Source organism: Carassius carassius, chromosome 49 (assembly GCF_963082965.1).
Source record: "Carassius carassius chromosome 49, fCarCar2.1, whole genome shotgun sequence".
Taxonomy (NCBI): domain Eukaryota; kingdom Metazoa; phylum Chordata; class Actinopteri; order Cypriniformes; family Cyprinidae; genus Carassius; species Carassius carassius.
In genome coordinates this window covers 5148208-5174377 of record NC_081803.1, presented here as the reverse complement: position 1 = coordinate 5174377, position 26170 = coordinate 5148208, and the positions used below count along the sequence as shown (strand labels likewise).

The 26170-nt window shown below is 38.2% G+C and overlaps 1 protein-coding gene across 2 annotated transcripts in view; it reads right to left on the bottom strand.

The window, feature by feature from the left end:
* LOC132132500 (protein unc-13 homolog B-like) overlaps positions 1-26170 on the bottom strand; it is a 76126-nt gene that overhangs the window by 30216 nt on the left and 19740 nt on the right. The window contains exons 4-8 of one of the 2 annotated variants that reach the window (XM_059544897.1): positions 21483-21600; positions 21198-21321; positions 19374-19447; positions 16627-16684; positions 16146-16359 (exon numbers count right to left, since the gene is read on the bottom strand). In XM_059544897.1, coding sequence (XP_059400880.1) covers positions 16146-16359; positions 16627-16684; positions 19374-19447; positions 21198-21321; positions 21483-21600 — 588 coding nt within the window. The remainder of the gene's footprint in view (positions 1-16145; positions 16360-16626; positions 16685-19373; positions 19448-21197; positions 21322-21482; positions 21601-26170) is intronic. The other variant, XM_059544898.1, reaches the window with a different exon arrangement.

The window sequence follows — 26170 nt, the reverse complement described above, 5'->3', positions numbered from 1 at the left end:
AAAGACAGAACGTGTCTCCGAGATTAAACGGAGCTGCTCGTGTGCGAGTAAATAGATAGCCTAATTCTGATACATGCAATGACTATCCATTAGGACATGTAGGCATTTATATATATATATATATATATATATATTTAATTAGCCTACAAAAAAATGCTTATGCATTGCAATCCTTTAATTTTTAATATTTGGCATGTCTGTGTGCTGCTGTGTGTCCCTGTGTTTAATAAGCAGCGTGTACGTGCGTTGCGTAACCGCCTATAGTAACACGCTCTTTAAATAACCTTTAGACCAGGTTATTTTCAGCTCCTTAAAATAGCAATGCGCCAGCAATGCGCCTGAACAAACCTCTTTTTTAGACCAGCTCGCCCATGGGCGCACAAGTGAGCTCAAATGCATTTGCTAATTAAACGACATGGCACTGGATGGGAAAATGCGAACGGCGCCGGACTGAAACTAGCAAACACATTTGCACTGTGCCTTGCGTCACATTGTGCCGGGTGTATTATAGAGCCCTAAGTCTCTAAATTTAGAATTTGAATATTTCAGACCACATACTTTAGTGTTACTTTTATTTTAAAATAATTTCATCAGTCACCACAAAATCCTTGTGGTAAAGTGGTCTTCAACAGGTTTGTATGAGCACTGTTAGAAGTCCTACTCTCATTATAATTTCATCGCTGTGACCTGAATTATTTTTAATAGAATCATGGCTGTGCATGTAAACTTAGTGCAAAATAAATGGTTATGAAACCATTTATTATGCTACTACTAGCCTTTTTTGGAATCAAAATTTCCTTCTTTTCCTGCTGTAATCCTGAAGAGTCATCTGTAGAAGGTGGTGTCTGGATATGGATTTCCAGTTCTTTTTGAAGATGAGGATCAGGTGTGATAAACTGAGAATTTTTTTTTTTGGACTTGAGAATTTGCAACAATTTCTTGTTTAACATCCACAGGGTGTGTGATTTCAGAATTTTCTTCTAACATAAAATTGCCATTATCCATTTCAGTAGTTGTACTATCCTCAATGTGAACTTTATTCTTCTGAACTTTAGGCTGTGTTGTAACAATTGGAGGTCTTTGTTGCTTAGGAGGTTCTTGTGTTTCTTTCTGCCATGGAAAATACAATTTTGTTCCAAACAAAGATGTTGACGTTTCTTCTTTTGACCTCTCCTCTTGAAACAGACCCGCTGAAAATTATTTAAGTCCAGAAAAAAGATTGCCACTTTCTGTGTTTGGTATTGAGGGTGGTGAAGAAAAGAAAGATCCAACAGACTTTCCAGCAGTTGCAGCTCCAGCCATGAAAACAAACTTGGGTGCTGATAAACTTGGCATGCCAAACATGGACTGAGACGTTTCTGTTGATGGAGGATGTTGAGCTACTTTTGAGCTACTCTCTATTGCAGATATTGATTTGTTTGTATCCTTTGCTTTAGGTTCAGAAACAATTACAATGGGGTTTTCTCAAGTATTATTTCACCCTCAGAAGGCTTCTTAACAATTGTTTCACCTGGATGGCAACTGGAAGCTGCTGTGGGATCTATACTTGTTGCTGATAAATTACTGAAAGTATCAGTAGCATGCATTTCTTTCATGGGTTTCTGCTTTATTTTTTTAATCTTTGTCTCCAGACAATGCAACATCACCAGAAAATGACAGTAAATCATTATGTGCATTCTGATCTTGGACTGACTGAAGAGACTGAGGAGTACAGGTAACAGATGGTTGTGTGTTACAGGTGTTATGTCAGCTGCTTTGGGTGCTTCTGGTGATATAAACACACTGAAAAGTTCATTTTTATAGATTCTGTGGGTAAGCTACTTGGAAGGCCAAAGAATGTGTTTCTTTCTGTGGTTGATTGTGTTTGTGAGAAGAGACCACCTGATGAATTTGTTGCTGAACTGGCACCAGTAAAGAGTTTACTGTTTTTGTACTACGCTTTGAGTTTGAATCAATATCCTTTGAAAAAGCATCTCCATGCAAACTAGAATTATTTACAGTAACATCTGGCATACTTCCTTCAGCAGCTATTGTCTCAACAATGTGATCTGAACTTTTGTCAGCAATATCATAGCAGATACTGAAGCCATCAGTTCCAATGATTAGGGGACATAGCTACATTAACATAGCTTCCATTATTTCCAAGTTGTCCGCAAATTTCTGATGTGCCTTGATACTGTATATATACTGTCAATTAGCTGAGTAAGACAGATGTGGAGGTGTTTCCTCATAATATCCCTCATGATATGAAATACTGTTTGGACTGCAACAACTATCTGCACTAAATGCGTGCCACTTTCCTAATTTAGCTTTATTTTTCATGCTCAAATTCAATATGCCTTCAAACTCTTGGCTACTAATCACATCCAAACTGTTATGGCTATTCCACAATCGCCGTCTCATAGAACTCACATCTATGTAACATCTATGTTTATATTATCCAGACCATTGGAAGATTTGTGGATTGGATCACTAGCTATATTTCCATGTCTGTCAGGATAGCAGCCCAATGACTGATCATTCAGCTGTTGCCAAAAAATAGGTTCTTGGATCCATGAGTGTTCATCATTGGGACTAAGTGCAAATGCATATGAAGAAGAGACTTGCAGGCCATATTGTTCAGATACAATATGTAAGAATGGATAACTCTGCCTTAAATATTCCTGTGATATTAATGCTTGAGATGGGTGACCAAGAGGGAGGCTACTAAGATTGCCAGTGCTATATAAAGTGTTTCTTATCTGGCTTGAGAGCAAAACGTTTTGTGTCCAATATAAAAGAGGTAAATTACCAGTGCTATTAGATGTGTATGCAGCATGATTCTGTTGTGATCTTGCATAACTTGCTGGTGTCCTCAAATCAAGGCTTGTGTCACAGATGCTAGGGACATTATTTGGGTCAGATACTTTGCGTCTCAGTAGTCCTATAGAACTGACATTCAAATGTGATCCTTCCATGCACATTATCTGGTTTGGCAGAGGTAATTGCTGTTGTATTCTTGGTTAATATACCAGATAAACAATCTTGTTGAGTAGATGGCTTTTGGTTTTGTAGTACATGTTAATTCCGAGAACGTACAGTACAGACCAAAAGTTTGGACACACCTTCTCATTCAAAGAGTTTAATTTATTTTCATGACTATGAAAATTGTAGATTCACACTGAAGGCATCAAAACTATGAATTAACACATGTTGAATTATATATGGAATTATATACATAACAAAAAAGTGTGAAACAACTGAAAATATGTCATATTCTAGGTTCTTCAAAGTAGCCACCTTTTGCTTTGATTACTGCTTTGCACACTCTTGGCATTCTCTTGATGAGCTTCAAGAGGTAGTCACCTGAAATGGTCTTCCAACAGTCTTGAAGGAGTTCCCCAAGAGATGCTTAGCACTTGTTGGCCCTTTTGCCTTCTGTCTGCGGTCCAGCTCACCCCTAAACCATCTCGATTGGGTTCAGGTCCGCTGACTGTGGAGGCCAGGTCATCTGGCGCAGCACCCCATCACTCTCCTTCTTGGTCAAATAGCCCTTGATGCCTTCAGTGTGTATCTGCAATTTTCTGGAATGGAATGGTCTGTACTGTATTTGAGGTAGCTGTCTATATAATTGACCTTGATGAATGTAAATCTCTCTTGGTATGCAGTGTTCCTCCTGTTTCTGTTGAAATGAATTCTGACTGTTTGGTGATACATCTTTAAATGAGAATGTGAATTTATTGAAAAAGACCAGACAAAATTTCTGACTGAGAGGATGTATCTGGTATTGCCACCGGATTTTGTTTTGTCACAACTGGCTGTTCCTTGTTTTCCTATGCAACAGGTGGTGTGTGGCAAGCTGACCGAGGGCAGAGTCAGGGAAGATGCAAGTTTCTTAAGAAGCTTCTTGTTTATTTTTTTTCTTTCTTTATATTTTCAAACACGTGAAAATATTTACAGTGTCAGGACAGTAAAAAAATAATGCAAAAAAAAAAAACTGTTCATAAAGAAAATAAATAGGCAGTAAGTTGCCAGGCTACGTCTCGTGGGACCCTGCACACTATACCAACCAGCATTACTAAGCAACAGTTCTTTCTCTCAGCACAGCCCTCCTTCCACTGAGGCCATGGGGCCTAATACAGCCTTAAAATAGCTGTAGCCCCACCCACTAGATCGCCCTACTGCTAAGAAAACAATTATCCATGAAACCACATAAAAATAGTTAAATAATAAATCAAACAAGCAAACAACAAATAAACAAACACATATCCAACGTTTCTCCCCTACCAAAATCACATTTGTAAAGAAAAAACCCATACAAGTTAAAACACAAAAACACCCCTGCAATAATGGTTTATCCCGCCCATCACCCGCGATACCCCTATATTTCAACCCAGTGGTACATCCCCTCGGCTTCCTCACGCGAAACCAGGAAGTTGAACCGGAGATCAGGACGGTGGTGGGTTAAATGTGTACATTGTTATAATAACAAAGCTTTTACTAAATAAAAAGAAAGGTTTGACAGCCAGTGTGGATATTTTCATTACTTGATACCAAAAGATGTTAATACAGATGGGCGACAAAATGTCAATGTATAGTTTGTGTAATATATGCATGGAATCAAGCACAACCATTTGCCATTTAAGAATGCCGGTAGGCCTTTCCCTGCACCTTAAACAACATTGCATGCTAGCTGGTATTTATGGCAAACTAGTAAACGATATTGTAAATAGTGCACCCATAATAGATCAGCAAAACGGCAATGACAGTGAAGGTTAGCGGCGGCGTTCAGCTGGCTGCTGGCTTTGTGAGCACGTCACAGCTCAGCTCGTGACATTTCCCCCCCCCTTCTGGATGCCCCCTGTGGCATCCTAGACAGGAAGTCCGCCGTACAGTTCACTTTTCCAGCCCTGTACAAAACGTGAAAGTCAAATGGCTGAACTGCCAAGAACCACCGTGTGATCCTTGCATTAGAATCCCTCATTTGTCCCAGCCAAGACAATGCTCGGTGATCAGTCTCCAGGACAAATTTGCACCCAAGCAAATAGTATCTGAAGGAGTCCAATGCCCACTTAATTGCTAAGCACTCTTTCTCCACTGTGGAGTAGTTACATTCCCTCGGCAGCAGCTTACGGCTAATGTAGGCCACCGGTTGGAGTTGTCCACTGTCTCCCTGCAACAGAACAGCCCCCAACCCTCTCTCAGAGGCATCGGTCTGTACCGTGAAAAGTTTCTCAAAGTCTGGGCTGAGGAGCACAGGTTCCTTGCACAAGGAGCCCTTCAAGTCTTTAAAAGCTGCATCACACTCCTCAGTCCAATCAACCTTATTTGTCTGGCATTTGCGGGTCAGCTCAGTCAACACCACTGCTCCCTTAGAAAATTTTGGGATAAAGCGTCGGTACCAACCCACTAGCCCTAAAAAGGAACGCACCTGTTTCTTGGTGGTTGGTCGCTCTGCGCCATGATGGCCTCCACCTTCCCTACTTGTGGGCAGATGACACCTCGGCCTAGCACAAAGCCAAGGTAGGAAGTCTCTTCTTTAGCCAAGGCACATTTCTTTGGGTGGATGGTCAGGCCCGCCTCTTTCACCAGGGAGAGGTGAAAGAGATCTACATGCTGTAGATGATGCAAATGTTCCACCCAGCTTGCACTATAGATGACGATGTCGTCAAGGTAGGCGGCGGCAAAGCCCTCTGTCCCCCTGAGTACTCTATCCATAAGGCGCCGGAATGTAGTTGGCGCTCCATGCAACCCAAATGGAAGCACTGTAAACTGGAAATGACCAAACGGCGTCCTGAAAGCCGTCAGCTCCTTGCTCTCCTTTGACAAAGGCACCTGCCAGTAACCCTTGCAGAGGTCAAGGGTAGTCAGGAACTTGGCCTTACCCAAACGCTCCACCAAGTCATCAACCCTCGGCATGGGGTAAGGATCAAACTTGGCCTGGGTGTTGACTTTCCTGAAGTCCAGGCAGAACCGAAGGCCACCATCCTTTTTAGGAACCAAGATGATTGGGCTGCTCCCCTCACTGAAGGACGGCTCGATCGCTCCAAGCTGTAACATCATGTCCAGCTCCTCCTTCAGGACCGGTAGCAAGCGTTCTGGTACCCGGTAGGAAGCTTGTCTCACTGGCTGTTCGTCCTTCAGCACAATCCGATGCTCCACTACCGCTGTCCGTCCCGGCTGCCGGCTCCGGCCTCTCACTCCACTTCTTCAGCATATTTACGTGGAAGACCTGATGTTTCTTGCGCCGGTCTGGCATGTGGACCTCGTAGGTCACTTGTCCCATCTTCTTGGTCACCGAATACGGCCCCTGCCATTTTGCAAGCAGCTTGTTGTCTGAGCTTGGCAGCAACAGCAGGACCTTCTCCCCCGGTTGGAAAGAGCGTGTACGGGCTGTCCGATCATACCACGCCTTTTGCCGACCTTGCGCCTTTCGGAGGTTCTCCTGAGCCAAAGCAGTTGCAGCTGCAAGCTTCTCCCTCATCTTCAGGACATAGGAGATGATGTCTGTCTTGCCTGAGGTCTCTCCTTCCCAGGTCTCCTTCAAAACATCCAGTGGACCTCGAACCTGGTGTGCATACAGGAGCTCGAAGGGTGAGAATCCCGTTGATGCCTGAGGGAGCTCCCTGTATGCAAACAGCAGGTAAGGTAGCCACTGGTCCCAGTCCTTTCCAGTGTCATTCACAAACTTCCTGAGCATGTTCACCAGGGTCTGGTTGAACCTCTCAACTAGTCCATCTGTCTGTGGGTGATAAGCAGTGGTTCTGATTCTTTTTATCCCTAACAGATCATACACCTGTCGGAGGATTTTGCTCATAAAGTTAGGGCCCTGATCTGTTAGGACCTCACAGGGAATCCCTACTCGGGAGAACAGGTGCAACATGGCCGTAGCAACCTTTTTAGTAGTGACCTCTCTCATTGGAAACGCTTCTGGGTATCTGGTTGCATAATCACATATAACCAAAATGAATCTGTTCCCTGACGTGCTCCTCTCCAGGGGTCCAACTATGTTCATTCCTATCCGTTGAAAGGGAATATCCATAACCGGTAAGGGAATTAAAGGGGCATGGGCAAGGCCTTTGCCTCCCGATAACTGACACTGGGGACAGGACTTACAAAAGCTCTTCACTTCTCCAAATAGCCCTGGCCAATAAAAACGCTTGCCTATTCTCTGCAGAGTTTTCATATAAGCTAAGTGTCCAGCCCATGGTATAGTGTGACCTAGCTCCAGCACCTCTTTTCTGAATTTGTGGGGCACCACTAGCTGAAGTCCTTCCTCACTCTGCCTATAAAGGAGGTTGTTCTGCAAAATGTACCCTTCCTTCCCAAGTACAGGAACAAAACAAAAACCCTCCTCTGCTTTCTTAAACAAGGGGCTTAGGGTAGGGTCTGCCCTCTGCTCTTTAGCCAGATCAACCTTAAAGGTTACGTTCTCCTCAGTCAAACTAGGGACATCTACCTCCGCCTCCGGCTGCATATGAGAAAGTTCTAAAATCTCTCCAACCTTTTGTCTGCGTCTCTCATACCTCTCTTCCCTGGTGTATGTGGGCTGTACCTGAATATCCTCTCCATGATAAGGCAATTCGGACAGGTCTTCTTGGTGTTGCTCCCTAGCCATAGCTCTAGTGACTACCCCACACCAAGCAGTCTTGCTCACTAGTTCTGGCAGTGCAGGGAGATCCTGCCCCAACAACACTGGATAGGGGAGTTTTGGGACTAGTCCTACTCTAAGCAGATATGTCTGACCACACACCCTAACATAAACATCCGCTGTGCTGTGCTCACTCGGATCACCATGAACACAAACAACAGTAAGCTTGTCATTAAAGTTCTTGAACTCTTGGGGGACTAGATCAGCTTGCACCAATGTCTGTGAACAGCCTGTGTCTATGAGAGCTGTGACCAGCTTGCCATTAAGCTCGATGGTAATAACAGGGTCCCTATTCTGCTGGTTCTTAAAGGGTGGTATGGGATTGGGAACATAACACAGGTGGGTGTACTTAGACTTCCTGAGGGGGCAAGAGGGGCTCTTATGACCTTCCCTACCACAATTAAAACATGTTATGCCTTGCAGCTTGCCACTATCTGGGGGAAGGGACAGGGCATTTCCATTGTGACTAGGGGTAGCTTCAAAACCAACTCCTCTACCAACACCCACAGACTTACCCCGGGTTTGTCTGTCCAGCATCCCAGCATACCGGTAGCTCCTGGGGCCTCTGTGTGCTGCCACAAAGTTCTCTACCAGTTTGGCAGCCTCAGCTGCAGTTGCTGGGTTGCGCTCCTTGACCCAGGTCTTCACCTCTGGATAGAGTACTCTGAGATACTGTTCCAGCACGATAAGTTCCATGAGATCCTCTTTGCTGCTCCGGTTGTACTTGACCCAGTTGCAGAAGAGATCCTTCAGCCGGACGTAAAGCTCTTGGGGCGTCTCCTCTGGCATGGTCTCCAAGGCTCTAAACTGCATGCGGTAAGTTTCCGAGTTAATCTCATATTTTTTTAACACTGCCTCCTTTAAAAGGTAATAGTCCAAAGTGCTCTCCGAATCCATAGCTACAAACGCACTCCGGGCCTTGCCAGTCAGGAGCGGAATGAGATGAATGGCCCAGTCCTCCTCTGGCCAGTCAAAGACGGTTGCGAGCCGCTCAAAGGTGGTTAGGTAGTGCTCGATGTTATCAGAGTCTTCCAGCTTAGCCATCTTTGGTTCATAGCCTCTAGGCCGACGGCTGGGGGTGGCTCAGGTGCAGGGTCCTGTAGGTCCGTTGTAAGCGGTACGGTCCTCCGTTCCCGAGTCACCTCCACATCCAGCTGTAGCTGAGTCACCTGATGGGTGAGGATTTGGAACTGATGGGCTTGCCTGGACGACTCCTTCTCCAGCCGCTCATCTCTGGCCCGTTGCACCTCCATAAAGGATTCGAACATCTTTGCCATCCGGTTGATAGCAGGATCAGCAGTGGCGGGATCTGGAGTGGGCTCCATATGCTCAGTGTCGTCTCCCATCGCTCCATCTTCCTCCGCCTTCTTATTCCTTCTGGTGGACATCCTGGCTTGTTTTAACTCTTCACTTCCACCTGACTCCCAATCCCACTTCTGACACCAAATGTGGCAAGCTGACCGAGGGCAGAGTCAGGGAAGATGCAAGTTTCTTAAGAAGCTTCTTGTTTATTTTTTTTTCTTTCTTTATATTTTCAAACACGTGAAAATATTTACAGTGTCAGGACAGTAAAAAAATAATGCAAAACAAAAACTGTTCATAAAGAAAATAAATAGGCAGTAAGTTGCCAGGCTACGTCTCGTGGGACCCTGCACACTATACCAACCAGCATTACTAAGCAATAGTTCTTTCTCTCAGCACAGCCCTCCTTCCACTGAGGCCATGGGGCCTAATACAGCCTTAAAATAGCTGTAGCCCCACCCACTAGATCGCCCTACTGCTAAGAAAACAATTATCCATGAAACCACATAAAAATAATTAAATAATAAATCAAACAAGCAAACAACAAATAAACAAACACATATCCAACGTTTCTCCCCTACCAAAATCACATTTGTAAAGAAAAAACCCATACAAGTAAAAACACAAAAACACCCCTGCAATAATGGTTTATCCCGCCCATCATCCGCGAAACCCCTCTATTTCAACCCAGTGGTACATCCCCTCGGCTTCCTCACGCGAAACCGAGTAGTATGAAGCTGCAGACTCGGAGCCTGCTGCATCTACAGTCCCGCACCCAGAGTCCCGCATTCTCAGACCCCTCGTTTTTCGAGACAGCGCCACCTATCAAATTGGATCGGATAAACACATGGATAAACACCTGAAGAACTGAAACACGGTGAGTATCGTCAATTTTATTCAATGATTTCTTTTTTAATCAAACTGCTTTATAGCTCATCGATACACCAACATATAAACAGTCTATTTAATATTTGTGGAGGGGAAATTGTGTCTCATTAGAGAGGAGTTTTGGAGCTTGGGTTTGCTGAGGGATATGGATTCACACGTAAGCAGTCTGCATTTGGAAAGCTATATTTGTATTTAAACATTCACTAATGAGTGACTAATTTAATTATTTATTGCAGATTGGAAACGCCTGCATGCAGCTTATTATTGAAATGGCTCGGAATATTGTATGTATATAAAATATTACAATGTAAACTCTCAAAGAGTATACATGTGTCTGAATTAACCTACATTTTTGCTTGCTTTCTTTTTCCATAGGGCAAAGATATATGCATAGAGCACTTTTATGTTGTTCCTACTTGGAAGGAAACCCCACACATTGTTACAGCATTACCGGTGAGTGTATATAGTGAGTGCGAGGTAAAAACTATAAAAAGGCATAAATTCTTATTTAAAAAATTTCATAATTTCTGAAATCAATTTTAGGAGGATGCAGATATGAAAGACTTGATAGTCTTTCCAGCATGGACAAAAGCTAATGGCCCTGACCACTACATTGTCTGTGTAAGGAATTATTTCTTACTAGATATTGAGTGTCTCATAGATATGTTGATTACAGCGTAATTGTTGTGTTTCTAAAACTAAACTTATCATCAATGCTTCTTCCAAGAACTTTAGAAATAAATCTTGTTACACCTTAACACATTATAGATTATGAGGCCACTTCGAAGGGAGATAGTCTTTTTAGACTCTCAGTATGCAGAGCACGAATCCGGCTTTGGAGATGTGGAATACAGAGCAATTTTTAGGTCCACCTATGAATTTAGACCTGCAGTTTCAGGCTCTAATTTTGGCTATGTTCCTTTAGCCATTTCTAGCTTTTGTTCTACTATACAATTAGCTTTGTTCAAAGTTTAAAGGCCATGTTCTATTGCCTTAACTCTAATTTTTGGCCATGTTCTCCTAGCCATTTCTTGCATGTTTTGGCTACGTTCATTTAGCCTGTTTTGCATGGTGTGTCTGACACTGTTCTCAGGTTACAGATGAGCTGTCATTTAAATTTGATCAGTCATATTCATGTTTTTTTGTCTACAGACAAATTGCCATCCAAATTGATCCAGGGATCTGGACAGAAATGACTGGAAAGGATTTTTCGGTGATAATTCTACTGCACAAATTATTATTTTGCATCCGTACCTTTTATCTATTATTCATTTCTAAACTGACTTTCTCATTTTCTCAATCATAGGCTTTGCCACGTCCGACAAGAGGGAATGACTGTGGTGTTTTTGTGCTGATGGTAGGGTCTTTCGTTTGTTTATAAGTAAGGTCTAGTGAACAGTGTTAACAACAGCTTGTCTCCTGTATTTCAGTACACCCTCTCAATGGTCTGTGACATCGAGTTCGATTTCCAAGAGGTAAGTTAAAAAAAGGAAATTTATGTTTATTTTATTTACTTTAAGTTTATTTGGTAAAAGTAGAAAACAGTATGACCTTTAACTGGGCATTTCTTTCAGGTTGACATGCCCATGATTAGAAAATGGTGGTGCCTTGGTGCTAATGGAACGATTTCAAATTGACGGGTATGTCAAAAAGTATTGTACATTTTGGTAAAATATTATTCAGAGGTCCCATATATGAGTTAAATTTATTTAAATTAATTTATTTTGAATATTTTTTCAATACAACATTTTATTTAGCATGAGTAACTAAACACCCTTAATAACTCTCTTAAGCGACAATTTATTTTATTTTATTTTTATTATTATTCCTATAATTTATTTATTATTGTTTGCAAGCTATGGGCGCAGGTTTGCCTTCTGGACAGACGAGGCAAAATGCTTATTGGAGGCAAAAACTCAACCTCTGTATAGGCTAAAAAGAAGCAGAAGCACCACACAAGATGTCCCACAGCACGTCCAAGCAGTCCAAGATCGGACAAGAACTGAAGAAGCACTGGTGGACTGCATTGTGTCTTCAAAGGGAACAGAGCAGCATTTAGTGGTACTGAAATGCTCATTTTTCACCATTTAAAGATTAGCATTCCTAAATGACTCACCCAGGGCTGTGATCATTGTGAACTACAACATTGTCAATTGATTATCCAATATGCTCTTTAGCTATATTTTTAATGGTTATGCCAATTATTCATTGATGGCTTGTGTATATATAAAACAACACTTTTTGTTGGCCCCGCATGATGTTCTCAATGGGAAACCATCAAAGTGGTTCCCCCTAAAGCCACGTGTGCCAATCTTCATGGGCAGTGAGCAGCAGTGTGCCATTCTTTTTGAACACCTCAAAGCTCTGCTACACAATTGTAAAACTCAACTGAACTTCACAAATGAAGTGGAGTTCATTTGTAGTTTTCTTTTTCCTGAGGTAGGCCCGCACATGTTTGTCAATTGGATTGTTTCTAATATTGCCATAAGTTGAAATGTTTTATACATTAATTAATTAATGTATTTATTTATATGGACAGGCCATCATTCATGGCCTATGTGAGCTGCAGGCATTATCCTGGCAGGAGGCTGAGGAGGTGTTCCTTCGTGGCCCTACTTATCACCCTAGGTATGCTTGTAATTTGCATATGCAAAAAAAATATTATTATTACACAATATTTTTGACAATGGCATTCATCTTTTATTTTAGTGAAGTTGAGGAATTTGACCGGGTGATTGCAAAAAGAATGAGAAAAGAAGCAACATTTGCCTCCCAGAAAGTAATTATTTTACCTTATGCATTTACATTACATTTTACATTTATTCATTTAGCAGACGCTTTTATCCAAAGCAACTTATAAATGAGGAGTTTTTTTTAATTGCAATTGAAGAAGAAAATAAAGTCACTAACACAATTCTTACTTCCCTTTTTCTTTGCTTTGTCCTGTTTACAGCAAGATGACAGTGATTAAGGTGATCGTTAAATAAAGTACAGAATTGTTCATTATTGGTGTTTTGTCTATTATTTGAGTTTTGCTTCACATTCAAAATATCAAAAAACAGGTTTTGTAATGTTAGCATGGTATAATGTTAATTAGACCATTATATGTTGAGCTGAAAGAAAAAAAATGGAATTTTGAACATTGTACAAAAACAAACTAAAACATTGTAGCAATGTAATGTCACATAATATTTTTCAGATGATAGTTAAATTTGTATTTGTATCGGTTGCATCAGTAATTTCCTTTCAATTACACCCACGCTCAAAAAATAAATACTGGGTAATTAGTTAGTTTGAGAACACAATGATTTTTTTGGCACATGCATTAAGCAGGAAACGCAAATATTTATTTGGATAACTTTAAATAAAAAGAGACCGTAATATTGCATTCTGATGTTTTCAATGGCATTTGGATAAGGGTGTTATACGATCTTCCGAACAGCAGGAGGCGCTGTCTCGAAAAACGAGGGGTCTGAGAATGCGGGAACGGGACTCTGGATGCGGGACTGTAGATGCAGCAGGCTCCGAGTCTGCAGCTTTATAATATTGGCGAAACCAGGAAGTTGAACCGGAGATCAGGACGGTGGTGGGTTAAATGTGTGCATTGTTATAATAACAAAGCTTTTACTAAATAAAAAGAAAGGTTTGACAGCCAGTGTGGATATTTTCATTACTTGATACCAAAAGATGTTAATACAGATGGGCGACAAAATGTCAATGTATAGTTTGTGTAATATATGCATGGAATCAAGCACAACCATTTGCCATTTAAAAATGCCGGTAGGCCTTTCCCTGCACCTTAAACAACATTGCATGCTAGCTGGTATTTATGGCAAACTGTAGTAAACGATATTGTAAATAGTGCACCCATAATAGATCAGCAAAACGGCAATGACAGTGAAGGTTAGCGGCGGCGTTCGGCTGGCTGCTGGCTTTGTGAGCACGTCACAGCTCAGCTCGTGACATGGTGTTTTCAGTTCCTGTGACTCAATGGAGGTTGTTTTAAGAAAGGCAGAGAAGAAACCGCCTGACTGGGTTTTGGTGTAAATGAATTATTTTTAGATGGATGGCTTTGTCCCATCACAATTGTTTTTGATAAGAACTGAGTGGACTGATTAGATGCCTGTATTTGTTTTGTTGATTGAGATACAGAAACATCAGAGGAGGCAAACTTGAAAAGGCCAGACAGAAAACCATGTTGTTGAGAAGGTTCTTGATGGGATATACTTTGTCTAGGGCCATCTATTATACCTTTTTGATGTTGGTCTGATTGCTGATTTTGGACTCTGGACTGCTGAAGAAGATTGCAACTCTGTCCCTCAGCATTATGCTGTACAGTATCTTGACTGGAAATAGCATTTGATGATTTTTGTTGTTCCTGGGAGAATCCTTGTCTGAGTATCTGAAATCTTGAGCACCTGTGGTCATATCACCTGTAGAAGCAAATTTCAGGAACCCTGAGAGCAAGCCTCCTTGTTGTGGTTGATTAGTAGATGTACCTGATGTACAGTATCAGAAGAAGCTGATTTAAACAAACCTGAGAACAGGCCTTGATGTTCATGCTGAGATGCTTTTTGCTCCGTAACAGGAGGGACTTCATTTGAATCTGGATGTTGGTGTCTAAATTGTATTTGTTCTTTAGCAGAAGATGGATTCTGATGTTGCATCCTATGTACATTCTGATTTGACCTTAAAGGAAGCGGAGAGTTCTGAATATAAGGCCTTTGGGTATGTGGAGTAACAGGCTGCATTTCTTCAGTTGATGCCATCTTAAAGATACTAGAAAACATGTTTGTTTCTGTGTTCCCCTTAGCAGTTACGTCAGGTTCTTTATGATTCCTTACATTTTCCCCGCATCAAAGTTCTTTTGAGAATAACTTTTGTCTGTTCCATTCACATCACTTTCTCCAGTGAAAATGTTCCCCTTTGCCAAAATGAAATTCACAGAGGACGGTGTCTCGTTGTGAACTGTGACAACAGTGTATTTGTTAGGCTCCTTTCTGATTGGCTGAATTGACTGGTGCATCCCTTGCAAGTTGGCATCAGATGGCTGGAAAGGTAAAATATATGGCATTGAAAACTTCCTCTGAGGGTCTTGGGTAGGCGATACAACAGCTACTGTTGTTGGACTCACAGACTTTGGCATGAAGGAAAACTATTTTAATATACCAGAACCAACAGGTACATTCCTTGGTGTCTCTGATTGTTCATCAGACTTAGAGCTCACTTGTTTTGAGTTTGATACAACTTTATCTGTTAAAGAGCTAAATAATGAACTCATGACTTTCTTCATCCCTGCCACTCCATGGTCAGAAGCACCACTTGATTTTCTTTCTTTGGCATCTATTGGTTTATCTTTTGCTTCCTTAAAGGTGACAGCTTGCTCATCTCCAACCGATTCTGCTTTTGCACTTTGAAAAATGGTTAACTACAGGGTCATGGCAAGCCTTTCCTCAATCCATGCCCTTTCTTCTCCATCAAGGACCTCAACCCAGGGTACTTTTACCCTGTAGTTTGTATTTAACCTCCCAATCCTCCACACCCATGCCTGAATCTACTGGGACAATCCTATCTCTACCCCTTTGATAAGGAATTCTAGCAGAGATTAAAAAGGATGGACGAGGATAAAAAGGAAGGGGAAAGAAAGAGAAAAAATGTTTTTCAACATAGGAGAAAAAAACAAGCAAGCACATGATAATAGTGATGCACTAAAGTTAGAGATGAAACTAAATAATGTAAGTGAATTACCAGAAATATGAGGTGGAAATGACAGTCCTTATCGCACCATTAAATGCCTTTCACCTCACTAATAAATAGATTTTATTACTTGCATAATAATGATAATAATAATAAAAATAATAATAATTATTATTATTATTATGCATACAGCTGGTAAGAAAATACATAAATTACACACAAATGTCATTTTATCTGTAACTTAATAAATCACAAGAAATACAATCTTTGTATTTTTAAAATGGATCTGATGCAAAAGAGTTATCTGGATTAGCTCTGTACTGGAACACACAAGAGTCTCTGATTAACCACAATCTCAGAATAACATATTTCAGTTTCTTTCTCTTACACACTTCACAAGTCTAAAAGAATAGAAATCCATCCACAAATTGCAAGTTTAAAGTTCAGCATAACAAACAAGGATGATCTGCAACCATACATATAAACTGCTATTGCACAGCTGAGTTATGGAAATTACCATCCAAAAACCATTATATTATGTGCTTACAGTTGTAAAACTGGTGTAGCTGTACGCAAAGACGTATAATACTGTATGGATGTACACCGTAGTTATAGGAACTGATTGTACCTGCTTGCATGATGATCCCTATAGTCAAATTCAAAGCTGTGCAAAGAGTCAGCACAGGAATCCATTGCCTGCCGAAAGCGTGGCCCCATGGGATACTGATGAAGTGAGGAATTGGGCTGGACTGTAGTGTGATAGCATGGAGGTAAACTACTGCTCGTCTCACTCCTGTAGTCGCTGTCTCTATCATCCACCGCACTGTCTAGATCATCCAAAGCTAGACAGGAAAACTTTACAGGTGAGAAATACATAAAATGCCAATCTGTCTTGGTTTATATATATGTAATATGCTAATGTAAATGAAAGATTACTTGAAAAATGTAAAGGCCAAATCTCTTTGATCATATACGCTGTGTACAGATTGCATGTTAACATTTATGCTACTCAAAGGTGACAAAAAGCAGCATGTAAAGTTAAAGGAGTGGAGAGTGAAGCATCAGGTATGATGCTGAGGCTCCATCTAATGTGAGATGTTGTCACTCACAGCATTGAGAGGCAGCACAGGGCAGAGGGTGTCCCTCTACTTCCTCCTGTAAGGGAAACTAACAGAAGGAGATGAAGAGAGGAGGGTTAAGGGTCACAAAAAAGTATTGTTAATAATGAATTACTGTTCACAACCTCAGTTCCTGAACATGCAGATTCCAATAAATAAATTAACCCTTAAATAGCATGCAAATCCACAGCAAAACTCACTTCAAACACATACAATATGATGTATATCATGGAACTGGTTAATTTGAGGACCTTCATTAGGCTTGATTTTGTGAAATTATTGGACATGGATAAACTGGTGTGACTGCTGTACATGACAGCTGATATGAAATATTTGTGGTATAATATGTTACACTTTTGGTACAGTACATATATATATATATATATATATATATATATATATATATATACAGTACAGACCAAAAGTTTGGAAACATTACTATTTTTAATGTTTTTGAAAGAAGTTTCTTCTGCTCATCAAGCCTGCATTTATTTGATCAAAAATACAGAAAAAACAGTAATATTGTGAAGTATTATTACAACTTAAAATAATAGTTTTCGAATATACTTTAAAAAAATATATTTAAATAATATTCAGCATCATTACTCCAGCCTTCAGTGTCACATGTAACATCCAGTCTATCACATGATCATTTAGAAATCATTCTAATATTCTGATTTATTATGAGTGTTGGAAACAGTTCTGCTGTCTAATATATTTGATGAATAAAAGGTTAAAAAGAACTGCATTTATTCAAAAAAAAAAAATCTAATATATATTATAATAATATATTTTCTTTACCATCACTTTTTAGCAATTTAACACATCCTTGCTGAATAAAATTATTGATTTTTGAAATTACTGACCCCAAATTACTGACCAGTAGTGTATATTGTTATTACAAAATATTTATATTTTAAAAACATAGTTTCTTTTTATTTTTTATTTTTTTTACTTTTTATTCATCAAAGTATCCTAAAAAAGTATCACGTTCTGAAAAAATATTAAGCAGCAGAACTGTTTCCAACTTTGATAATGAATCATCATATTAGAATGATTTCTAAAGGATCATGTGATAATGATCCTAAAAATTCAGCTTTGCATCACAGAAATAAATGATAATTTAAAGTATAATAAATTTAAAAACAATTATTTTAATTATATATCACAATATTACATTTTTTTCTGTATTTTTGATCAAATAAATACAGGCTTGATGAGCAGAAGAAACATCTTTCAAAAACATTAAAAATAGTAATGTTTCCAAACTTTTGGTCTGTACTGTATATATTATATACACACACATATATATATATATATATATATATATATATATATATATATATATATATATATATACACACATACATACATACATACATACATACATATATATATATATATATATATATATATATATATATATATATATATATATATATATACAAATATCCACATACATACGTGTGTGTGTGTGTGTGTTGTAAACACATCCATTTGTCACGTCACAGGACCATTTACATTGAATTAGTAAGGGTCTAGCCAAAGTTTAGACACATTTCTTATACACTCTTTAAACATTTACCAAAAATCTGAATGATGATTATAATACTAGGTCCTAGACAACTATCCATAAGTGTATTGCATTAAACTGTCATCACTTAAAAATGCACAGCAAATATAAATGCTCAGAACACACACATGCTGATCGCATACCAAAGCTGTGATATTAATTATTAAACAACAAAGAGGGAAACAGGAAAAAAAGAAAAGAAAAAAACATTAAAACCTTGACTGACCTACAGTAAATTTATAACTCAGAGTCTACAACAAACCTACCATCATTTAATATAAGAATTTATAAGTGTCAAAAATAACTGAATAGCCTTGATGAGAAAAAAAAGAATAATTATGAATTTATTGTCTAACAAAGGGTATGATTATAATGGTGGTTGAGATAAAAATTATATTAACCCATTGCAAATTAGATTCAAGTAATACTATTATATTACAAACTTAAAATTAATATTACTGAATAATTGATACCTACAGTATATGGTACTAATTCTTTTAGCTGTCGGGAATGATGTGCATTTTAAGAAGAAAATCAATGTAGTATATATCTTAAAGTTGCCTGAAAAAAATAAATAAATAAATAAATAAATAAATAAATAATATATATATATTTGTTTTTTTACTAAAATATCTTAAAATATATTATTTAAATAAAATTTTATAATATTAACTATAATATTTATTTGTCTTTTTTTTTTTTACAAAAAGCAGAACGATAATTAGTTAGTGTTAAACTAGTGTTACAATTATACAAACTCAGTTATGTTCTTGATATGAAACCGATATTAATTTAAAATCATAGAAATCAACTTTTAAGACAAAATAAACAATAGACAAAAAAATATTCTCAAATGATTCTAGTGTTTATAGTTTTGCTCATATTACTCCACAGAAAATGATATAATGCTGAGCAATGCTTAATAAAGCAATATTGTGATTCTGGTAAATACGGTCCACACTTCCTTTTTAGATGCAAATTACAATGGCAGCTGTAGCCAAACGCAATGTAAATGCATTCAGAAAATTGTCATGCAACCTCTTCTAATATAATTATATGCAATGACAGTCAAGAGTGGACTGGTACAGTGTTTGGTATCTAAGTCCCCATGCACTGAAATATTGAAAGGCAAGCTGTTGTTTAGCTGCACATACACAGGTCTTACCTCATCATGAATGCCCATAGTATTGATGCGTTCCAGTTTGCCGGTCCAGTATCGAGCCTCATCCTCTGGGATTTCTGCACAAGTGGCAGACGGTCATGAGTGTTGCAGTCCAAGACATAAACCTCATGCAGACCATTTACATGTGCCAAGACTTTTTGATTATGTATTCAGACCTTTTAAATGTATAATGAGCTACTTAGCCGAGGGACCTCAAAAATAGTCTGCCAGTTAAAAAACAGAGCGCTACATGACACTACACTTTAAAAGCAAGTATAGGAACAAAGGGATGTTGTGCTGTCAGACTTAAGCTCTATTTCTCGCAGTACTTTGAGGTAGTTTAGTTCAAACCGAAAATACTTGTTATTTGGCAAACAAACCATGTTTGCCTTACCTGTGCATTGATAAAAATCCACTATGCACAAACATAGTTGAACAAAAATCTATACAGGTAGGAAAAAACACTTTTTAAATATACAACTGAAATCCTTTTAATTGTTTAGTCTGCAAAGCAAAACAACATGTTTTCAAACCAAAGCACATTCATAGGTAATTTGAAACCAGATTATGAAATGGATTGAATCTTATTTGATCTAAAGCACATTCATATGAAGTTTGATTAAATCTGGACCCTTTCACATTTTATAGTCATTGCCATGACAGCTGTACGATTAAAAAAGTACTTTTTTTTTTGAAGTAACAACAAAATTTACTGTTGTAAATAATCTAAATTATTGAAAATTATTTAGTCTTTCTACTTAAAAATTCCATTTAAATTTCATCGCAGCTTGCCGTTTCTTTAAAACAATTTTCACTCAGGAATTTCTAGTAAATTAAAGTACTGTGTGCAGCATCCTTTGAAGGCACATGGGACACTGCACATGAGGAGAGAAGCTTCAAAGTGCTGGGATAAAACAGTCTGGCTTATGAATGGGATCAATGGCAGGTATCCAGGCCAAATGTGCCACTTACGAAGGTTCAACCTTTCACATCCCAACAACCTGCAGCGTGTGCAGGTTGTCTTTATTTACAGCCCATAGCTCCACTTACAATGGATACACAGCTGGCAAATGTCATTATTTTTGTTAAGAGAAGCAAATCAAAGGGATAATTAAACCAGCTCAAATCTCCTTTTATGTCTCTGCAACATAGATCCTAGTAACTCTAGGTTACAGAGAAAAGGCAATTTTCTCAGGAAACTGTGCCATTCATTTCTAAAAAGTTTGTTTGTTTTTACTTATTTAATTTGAAAAATTACCCACTTTTCATTATTATAACAGTACATGCTGAATAAAGCAGTTTTGCAGAGACAGTCTGAAAACTGTTTTATTAAAAAGCAAGCAGCTGCTTGAAGGAGATTTACTCAACCCTGATAACATTCAACAAATCAATGGAAACCAAAAGCACCAGAGAGGCAGATGGGATTGATCTCAAGAAGCTGCATATCCAAACAACAGATCAGCAATGTGTTGCTTCAGTCTTCAGTGCCACATGATCCTTCAGAAATCATTCTAATTTAACTGAGTTGCTGCTAAATTATCTTTTTTTTTTATCATCAATGTTGTGCATTGCAAAACATAAGCATTGCATAAGCCAGACTGTTGTGTTTTTTTTAGGATTCTTTAGTGAGCAGAATGTTCAAAACAACAGAATTCATTTGAAACGGAAATCTACTGTAACATTATAAATATCTTTACTGCCAATTGTACAAACTGTATTGATGTTATTTTTGTTTTTAGCACAGGCATAGCAAAGCAACGTCATTGCTATAGAAACCAGTGCAGACACTCAGTAAAACCAAAGAGTGCTAAGAGTGCTCAATCTCACCGAAGGGCAGTTCAAAGCGAGTGTCCAGTAAGACTTGATGTGGTGTTGGGTTTTTAGTCCCATAAATCTCATCTGCCTTCATCAGAACTTCAGAGTCCAGAAATATCCATTCGCCAGGGCCCTCCTGTTCAGAAGAAAGGATATTCATTACAGCATAAACATATGACAGAGAGGGATCTTTAGAACAGCTTGATACTTGATGACCAAGTTGAAATGAAACTTTAAAAAAATATATTTTATCAGGCAATGATGAAAGATTTTGGGAGATGTGCAGGACTTCCTGACCTCCTCTGAATGGCAGATGGTTTTGAGTGGGATCCAGGCTGTTCCTAACATGGTGTCCCAGATGAGACCTTTGTTCCACACCTCTACAATAAGGCCCAGGTCCAGTCGGCTGATCTCACTGAAGGTCACAAACACAACAGAAAGATTCTTCAATAGAGAAATTTTTTATTTATTTATTTTTTATTTATTTATTTTTTGTTGCTAGCAGTGATTGTAACTGTTGTTCATGTTTACTTTTTCATATTTTTTAGTACATTACAAAACAAATTGCTACTAGTTTCAAGGAAGAATTTCATTTTTAGAAATTAATCAAAAGTGACTGTATATAATTTTATACATTTATAATTTTACAAAAGCACAACTGTTTTCAACATTGATAAGAAGTGTTTCACAGCATATTAGAATGATTTCTGAAGGATCATGTGACACTGATGAAAATAAAGCTTTGATCACAGGAATAAATAACATTTTAATATATAACAAACTGTAACAATATTTTACAATGTTACTGTTTTACTGTATTTTTGATCAAGTAAATGCATCCTGGGTGAGAACAAGAGACGTTATTTCCAAAACTCTTTTGAATGGTAGTGTAGACAAACTGAACAATGAGTATACAGATAACCTTCCATAACCTTGCACAGCTTCTTCAGTGTATTAAGAGCCTGATCTCCATATCTTTACAGACCGTGGACCACTCCACAACACCACCAAGTGAAACAGGTCTAATTAGCTACACCGTCTCTGTCTTTTATAAGATCCCAGGTGCAGTGTAGGATTATGCAGACATAAAGATTAAGAAAAGCATTATACAGTTGAATCAAACATACAGTAAATAGCATAATAAACTAGATTTTTAATCTTTCATGGAAAATGGATTTATTTATTTTTACAAAAGTTGCCTAGACGATTTTAAATTTTGCTATTTAGTTAGTAGTCCTTGTGACACCATTTGGGATTTCAATATGAGATTCAGTGTAAGAAACACTTTTTCCTTGCATTTTATCCTACAGCAGGTGCTGTAAAAGTCTTGTCACTTAGAAAAGAAATATCACACTCTGTACAAACGCACAAAACATTAGTATGCAAGTTTGACAACACTGTTTAAGAAGCTTAGAAAAACACTTACTGCAAATATTCAAAATTATATTCATTGATATTTAACGGAATAGTTTATTTGTACATCAGCTATGTGTAACAAATCATAAATTAGTTCAAATCAGTGATCACTACACAAATGCTGAAGTCTGATCCAATAATCATGCTCTAACAAAATGGCTTCACACAATCTGCTAACAGGATGCAAGGCTTTTTGTACTGAATGAGACAAACATGGCTTTTATCTAGCGCTCTGCTTGTTATAAACAGAGAAGACCAAAGCACACACGAGCGTGGCACCTAAAGAGGAGCATTTGGAAATCCATTCATTATTCATTTAGCCTTTCAATTGTCTCCACAGAGCAGTGAGGATGAGATGGCTCTAGACCCCCAAAGAGCACCTTGTTTGCTTATCTGAAATTTCTCTTTTTTTTGCACTTGTTCATTTTCCAGAACACGGCAAGCAACGGTGGGCTGAGTAATTATTAATTGATAAGTTGCTATAGAGACAGACAGAGCTTGCTGACGCCACTTATGCATGCAAAAAGAGACGTTCGGAGAGACGTGATGTCTCAAACTATCTTGTAGGGTTCTACAGAGGTTCTGACAGAACAGCTAAACTCATTAAACATCTGAATAATACAATAATTTTGCCCTTTGATCAAACAAACAAATGAGGAGCTAAATAAACAGCCGTAATCTAATCTGCAATATGGTTATTTCTTCAAAATGATTTAAGCTAGTCAAACAGAATCAGAGAGAGGGCAAACAGACAAAAGTGTGCAGGTTCCTGCAGCTTAACCTTAATGTACTGAATTTGTTCAACAGAAATATAGACAACATTTTGCCAACTATTTTGTAAGGCAACACTGCTCCATTACATAATGTTTAACCAGTCTTGAGTTAATGTGCACTCAAATGCATTGAAGAACTAATAATAATGCTTTTATTTGATGTAAGGGTTTATTTAAATCTTTTCACATTATATGGACATGAACAGCACTTCAAATCATGGCTTGTTTGCTAGATAAATGTGAATGACTTGCATTTTTCACCTGATTGATGATAAACCAGCCCCAAAAAATGCCTTAAAAGGACTTCAATATCACATTATGTGAAAAAGGTTAAAAACTGTTCTCATTCTTTGAAGTTAGCATTCAGTTAGTAAGTAACAGTTTAACCTACTAGTTTAGCATAGAGCTAAATGGTTAAGAAAAAGCTTGTTTAGCTAGCACAAGATATCAAGATGAAATAGTTATAATTTAATAAGAATTAATCAAAACACATTGTTCAAACATTACTATTTCAATGTAAATAATTTGTAAAAACATTATCACATTCTTTTACATTTAATTCAAGGCTACAATTAATCATCCACATTAAGGACTTTGTGAAGTTTCCCAAAGACCTTATGAATTATGAAGAGTAGCAAAACCATTATTAATTTATATAGAGCTTTTGTGTTTTTCTATAGAAGCAGACACTTCTATAGAAGCTATAATCAGTGTGTTTTCTACTTCATTATTTAAAAAAATAAAATAAAATACATATGAATGATTCTTTTTTCAATGACCTATAGTCACCATTTTATCACTGTTGTTGACTGATTGACATCATTCCCAATGGTTCATCAATTTTATGGAAGTTGTTCAATCAGTCATAAAAAAAACAGTAAAGATCATGCCTTCCCTATTTCAACATGTGTATAGATATAACTGAGCAAGAAAACATTTTTAATATGAAAACAAAAAATGTGTCAATTTGGTTGAGTCAATTTGGTGGCCGAGAGAGCTCAACACACTGCAAACGAAAAAAAAAACATGCAAATGAAAAAAAAACAACAGCAAAATTAAGAAAACATCTTCATTGGTTTGTCAACACATGCGCTGCAAATACTCAAAACACAACCAAATACAGAAACACACAACACAACTAAATACAGAAACATGATGTATTCGTTGTGAGTTTTTGCAGCGTGTTTCTGTATTTAGTTGTGTTGTGTGTTTTTGCAGCGGGTTTCTGTATTTAGTTGTGTTGTGTGTTTTTGCAGCGGGTTTCTGTATTTACATTTATTCATTTAGCAGACGCTTTTATCCAAAGCGACTTACAGATGAAGACAGTGGAAGCAATCAAAAACAACAAAAAGAGCAATGATATATAAGTGCTATAACAAAATCTCAGTTAGGTTAACACAGTACACATAGCATGGGATTTTAAATAATATAATAAATAAAAAGAAAACAGATAGAATAAAAAATAAAAATAAAAAAAGAATAGAGCAAGCTAGTTAGAGGTCTTTGCACATACACACACACACACATACATATACAATTGCATAATGAATGAAAAGAAAATACAATATAAAAAGATTAGAAAGGTAGTTAGATATTTTTAAGAATAGAATTAGAATAGTGTGTGTTAAAGTTAGAGGGTCAAATAAAGATGGAAGAGATGTGTTTTAAGCCGATTCTTGAAGATGGCTAAGGACTCAGCTGCTCGGATTGAGTTTGGGAGTTCATTCCACCAGAAGGGAACATTTAACTTAAAAGTCTGTAAAAGTGACTTTGTGCTTCTTTGGGATGGCACAATCAAGCGACGTTCACTTGCAGAACGCAAGCTTCTAGAGGGCACATAAGTCTGAAGTAATGAATTTAGGTAAATGGGTGCAGAGCCAGTGGTAGTTTTGTAGGCAAACATCAAAGTCTTGAATTTTATGCGAGCAGCTATTGGAAGCTAGTGCAAATTGATAAACAGAGGTGTGACGTGTATTCTTTTTGGCTCATTAAAAATTAATCTTGCTGCCGCGTTCTGAATTAATTGTAAAGGTTTGATAGAATTGGCTGGAAGACCTGCCAAGAGGGCATTGCAATAGTCCAGCCTGGACAGAACAAGAGCTTGAACAAGGAGTTGTGCAGCATTATCCGAAAGAAAGGGCTTGATCTTCTTGATGTTGAATAAAGCAAATCTGCAGGATCGGACAGTTTTAGCAATGTGGTCTGAGAAAGTCAGCTGATTATCAATCATAACTCCAAGGCTTCTAGCTGTTTTTGAAGGAGTTATGGTTGATGTGCCTAACTTGATGGTGAAATTGTGATGGAACGATGGGTTTGCTGGAATCACAAGCAGTTCTGTCTTGGCAAGGTTGAGTTGAAGGTGATGGTCCATCATCCAGGAAGAAATGTCTGTTAGACAAGCTGAGATGTGAATAGCTACCGTCGGATCATCAGGATGGAACGAGAGGTAGAGTTGAGTGTCATCAGCATAGCAGTGGTATGAAAAGCCATGTTTCTGAATGACAGAACCTAATGATGCCATGTAGACAGAGAAGAGAAGTGGTCCAAGAACTGAGCCCTGAGGCACCCCAGTAGATAGATGTTGAGACTTGGACACCTCACCTCTCCAAGATACTTTGAAGGACCTATCTGATAAGTAAGACTCAAACCAATGAAGTGTGGTTCCTGAGATGCCATTTGCCAGTAGGGTTGATAGGAGGATCTGGTGGTTAACCGTGTCAAAAGCAGCGGATAGATCAAGCAGGATAAGTACTGAAGATTTGGATTCTGCTCTTGCCAGTCTTAGAGCTTCAGCAA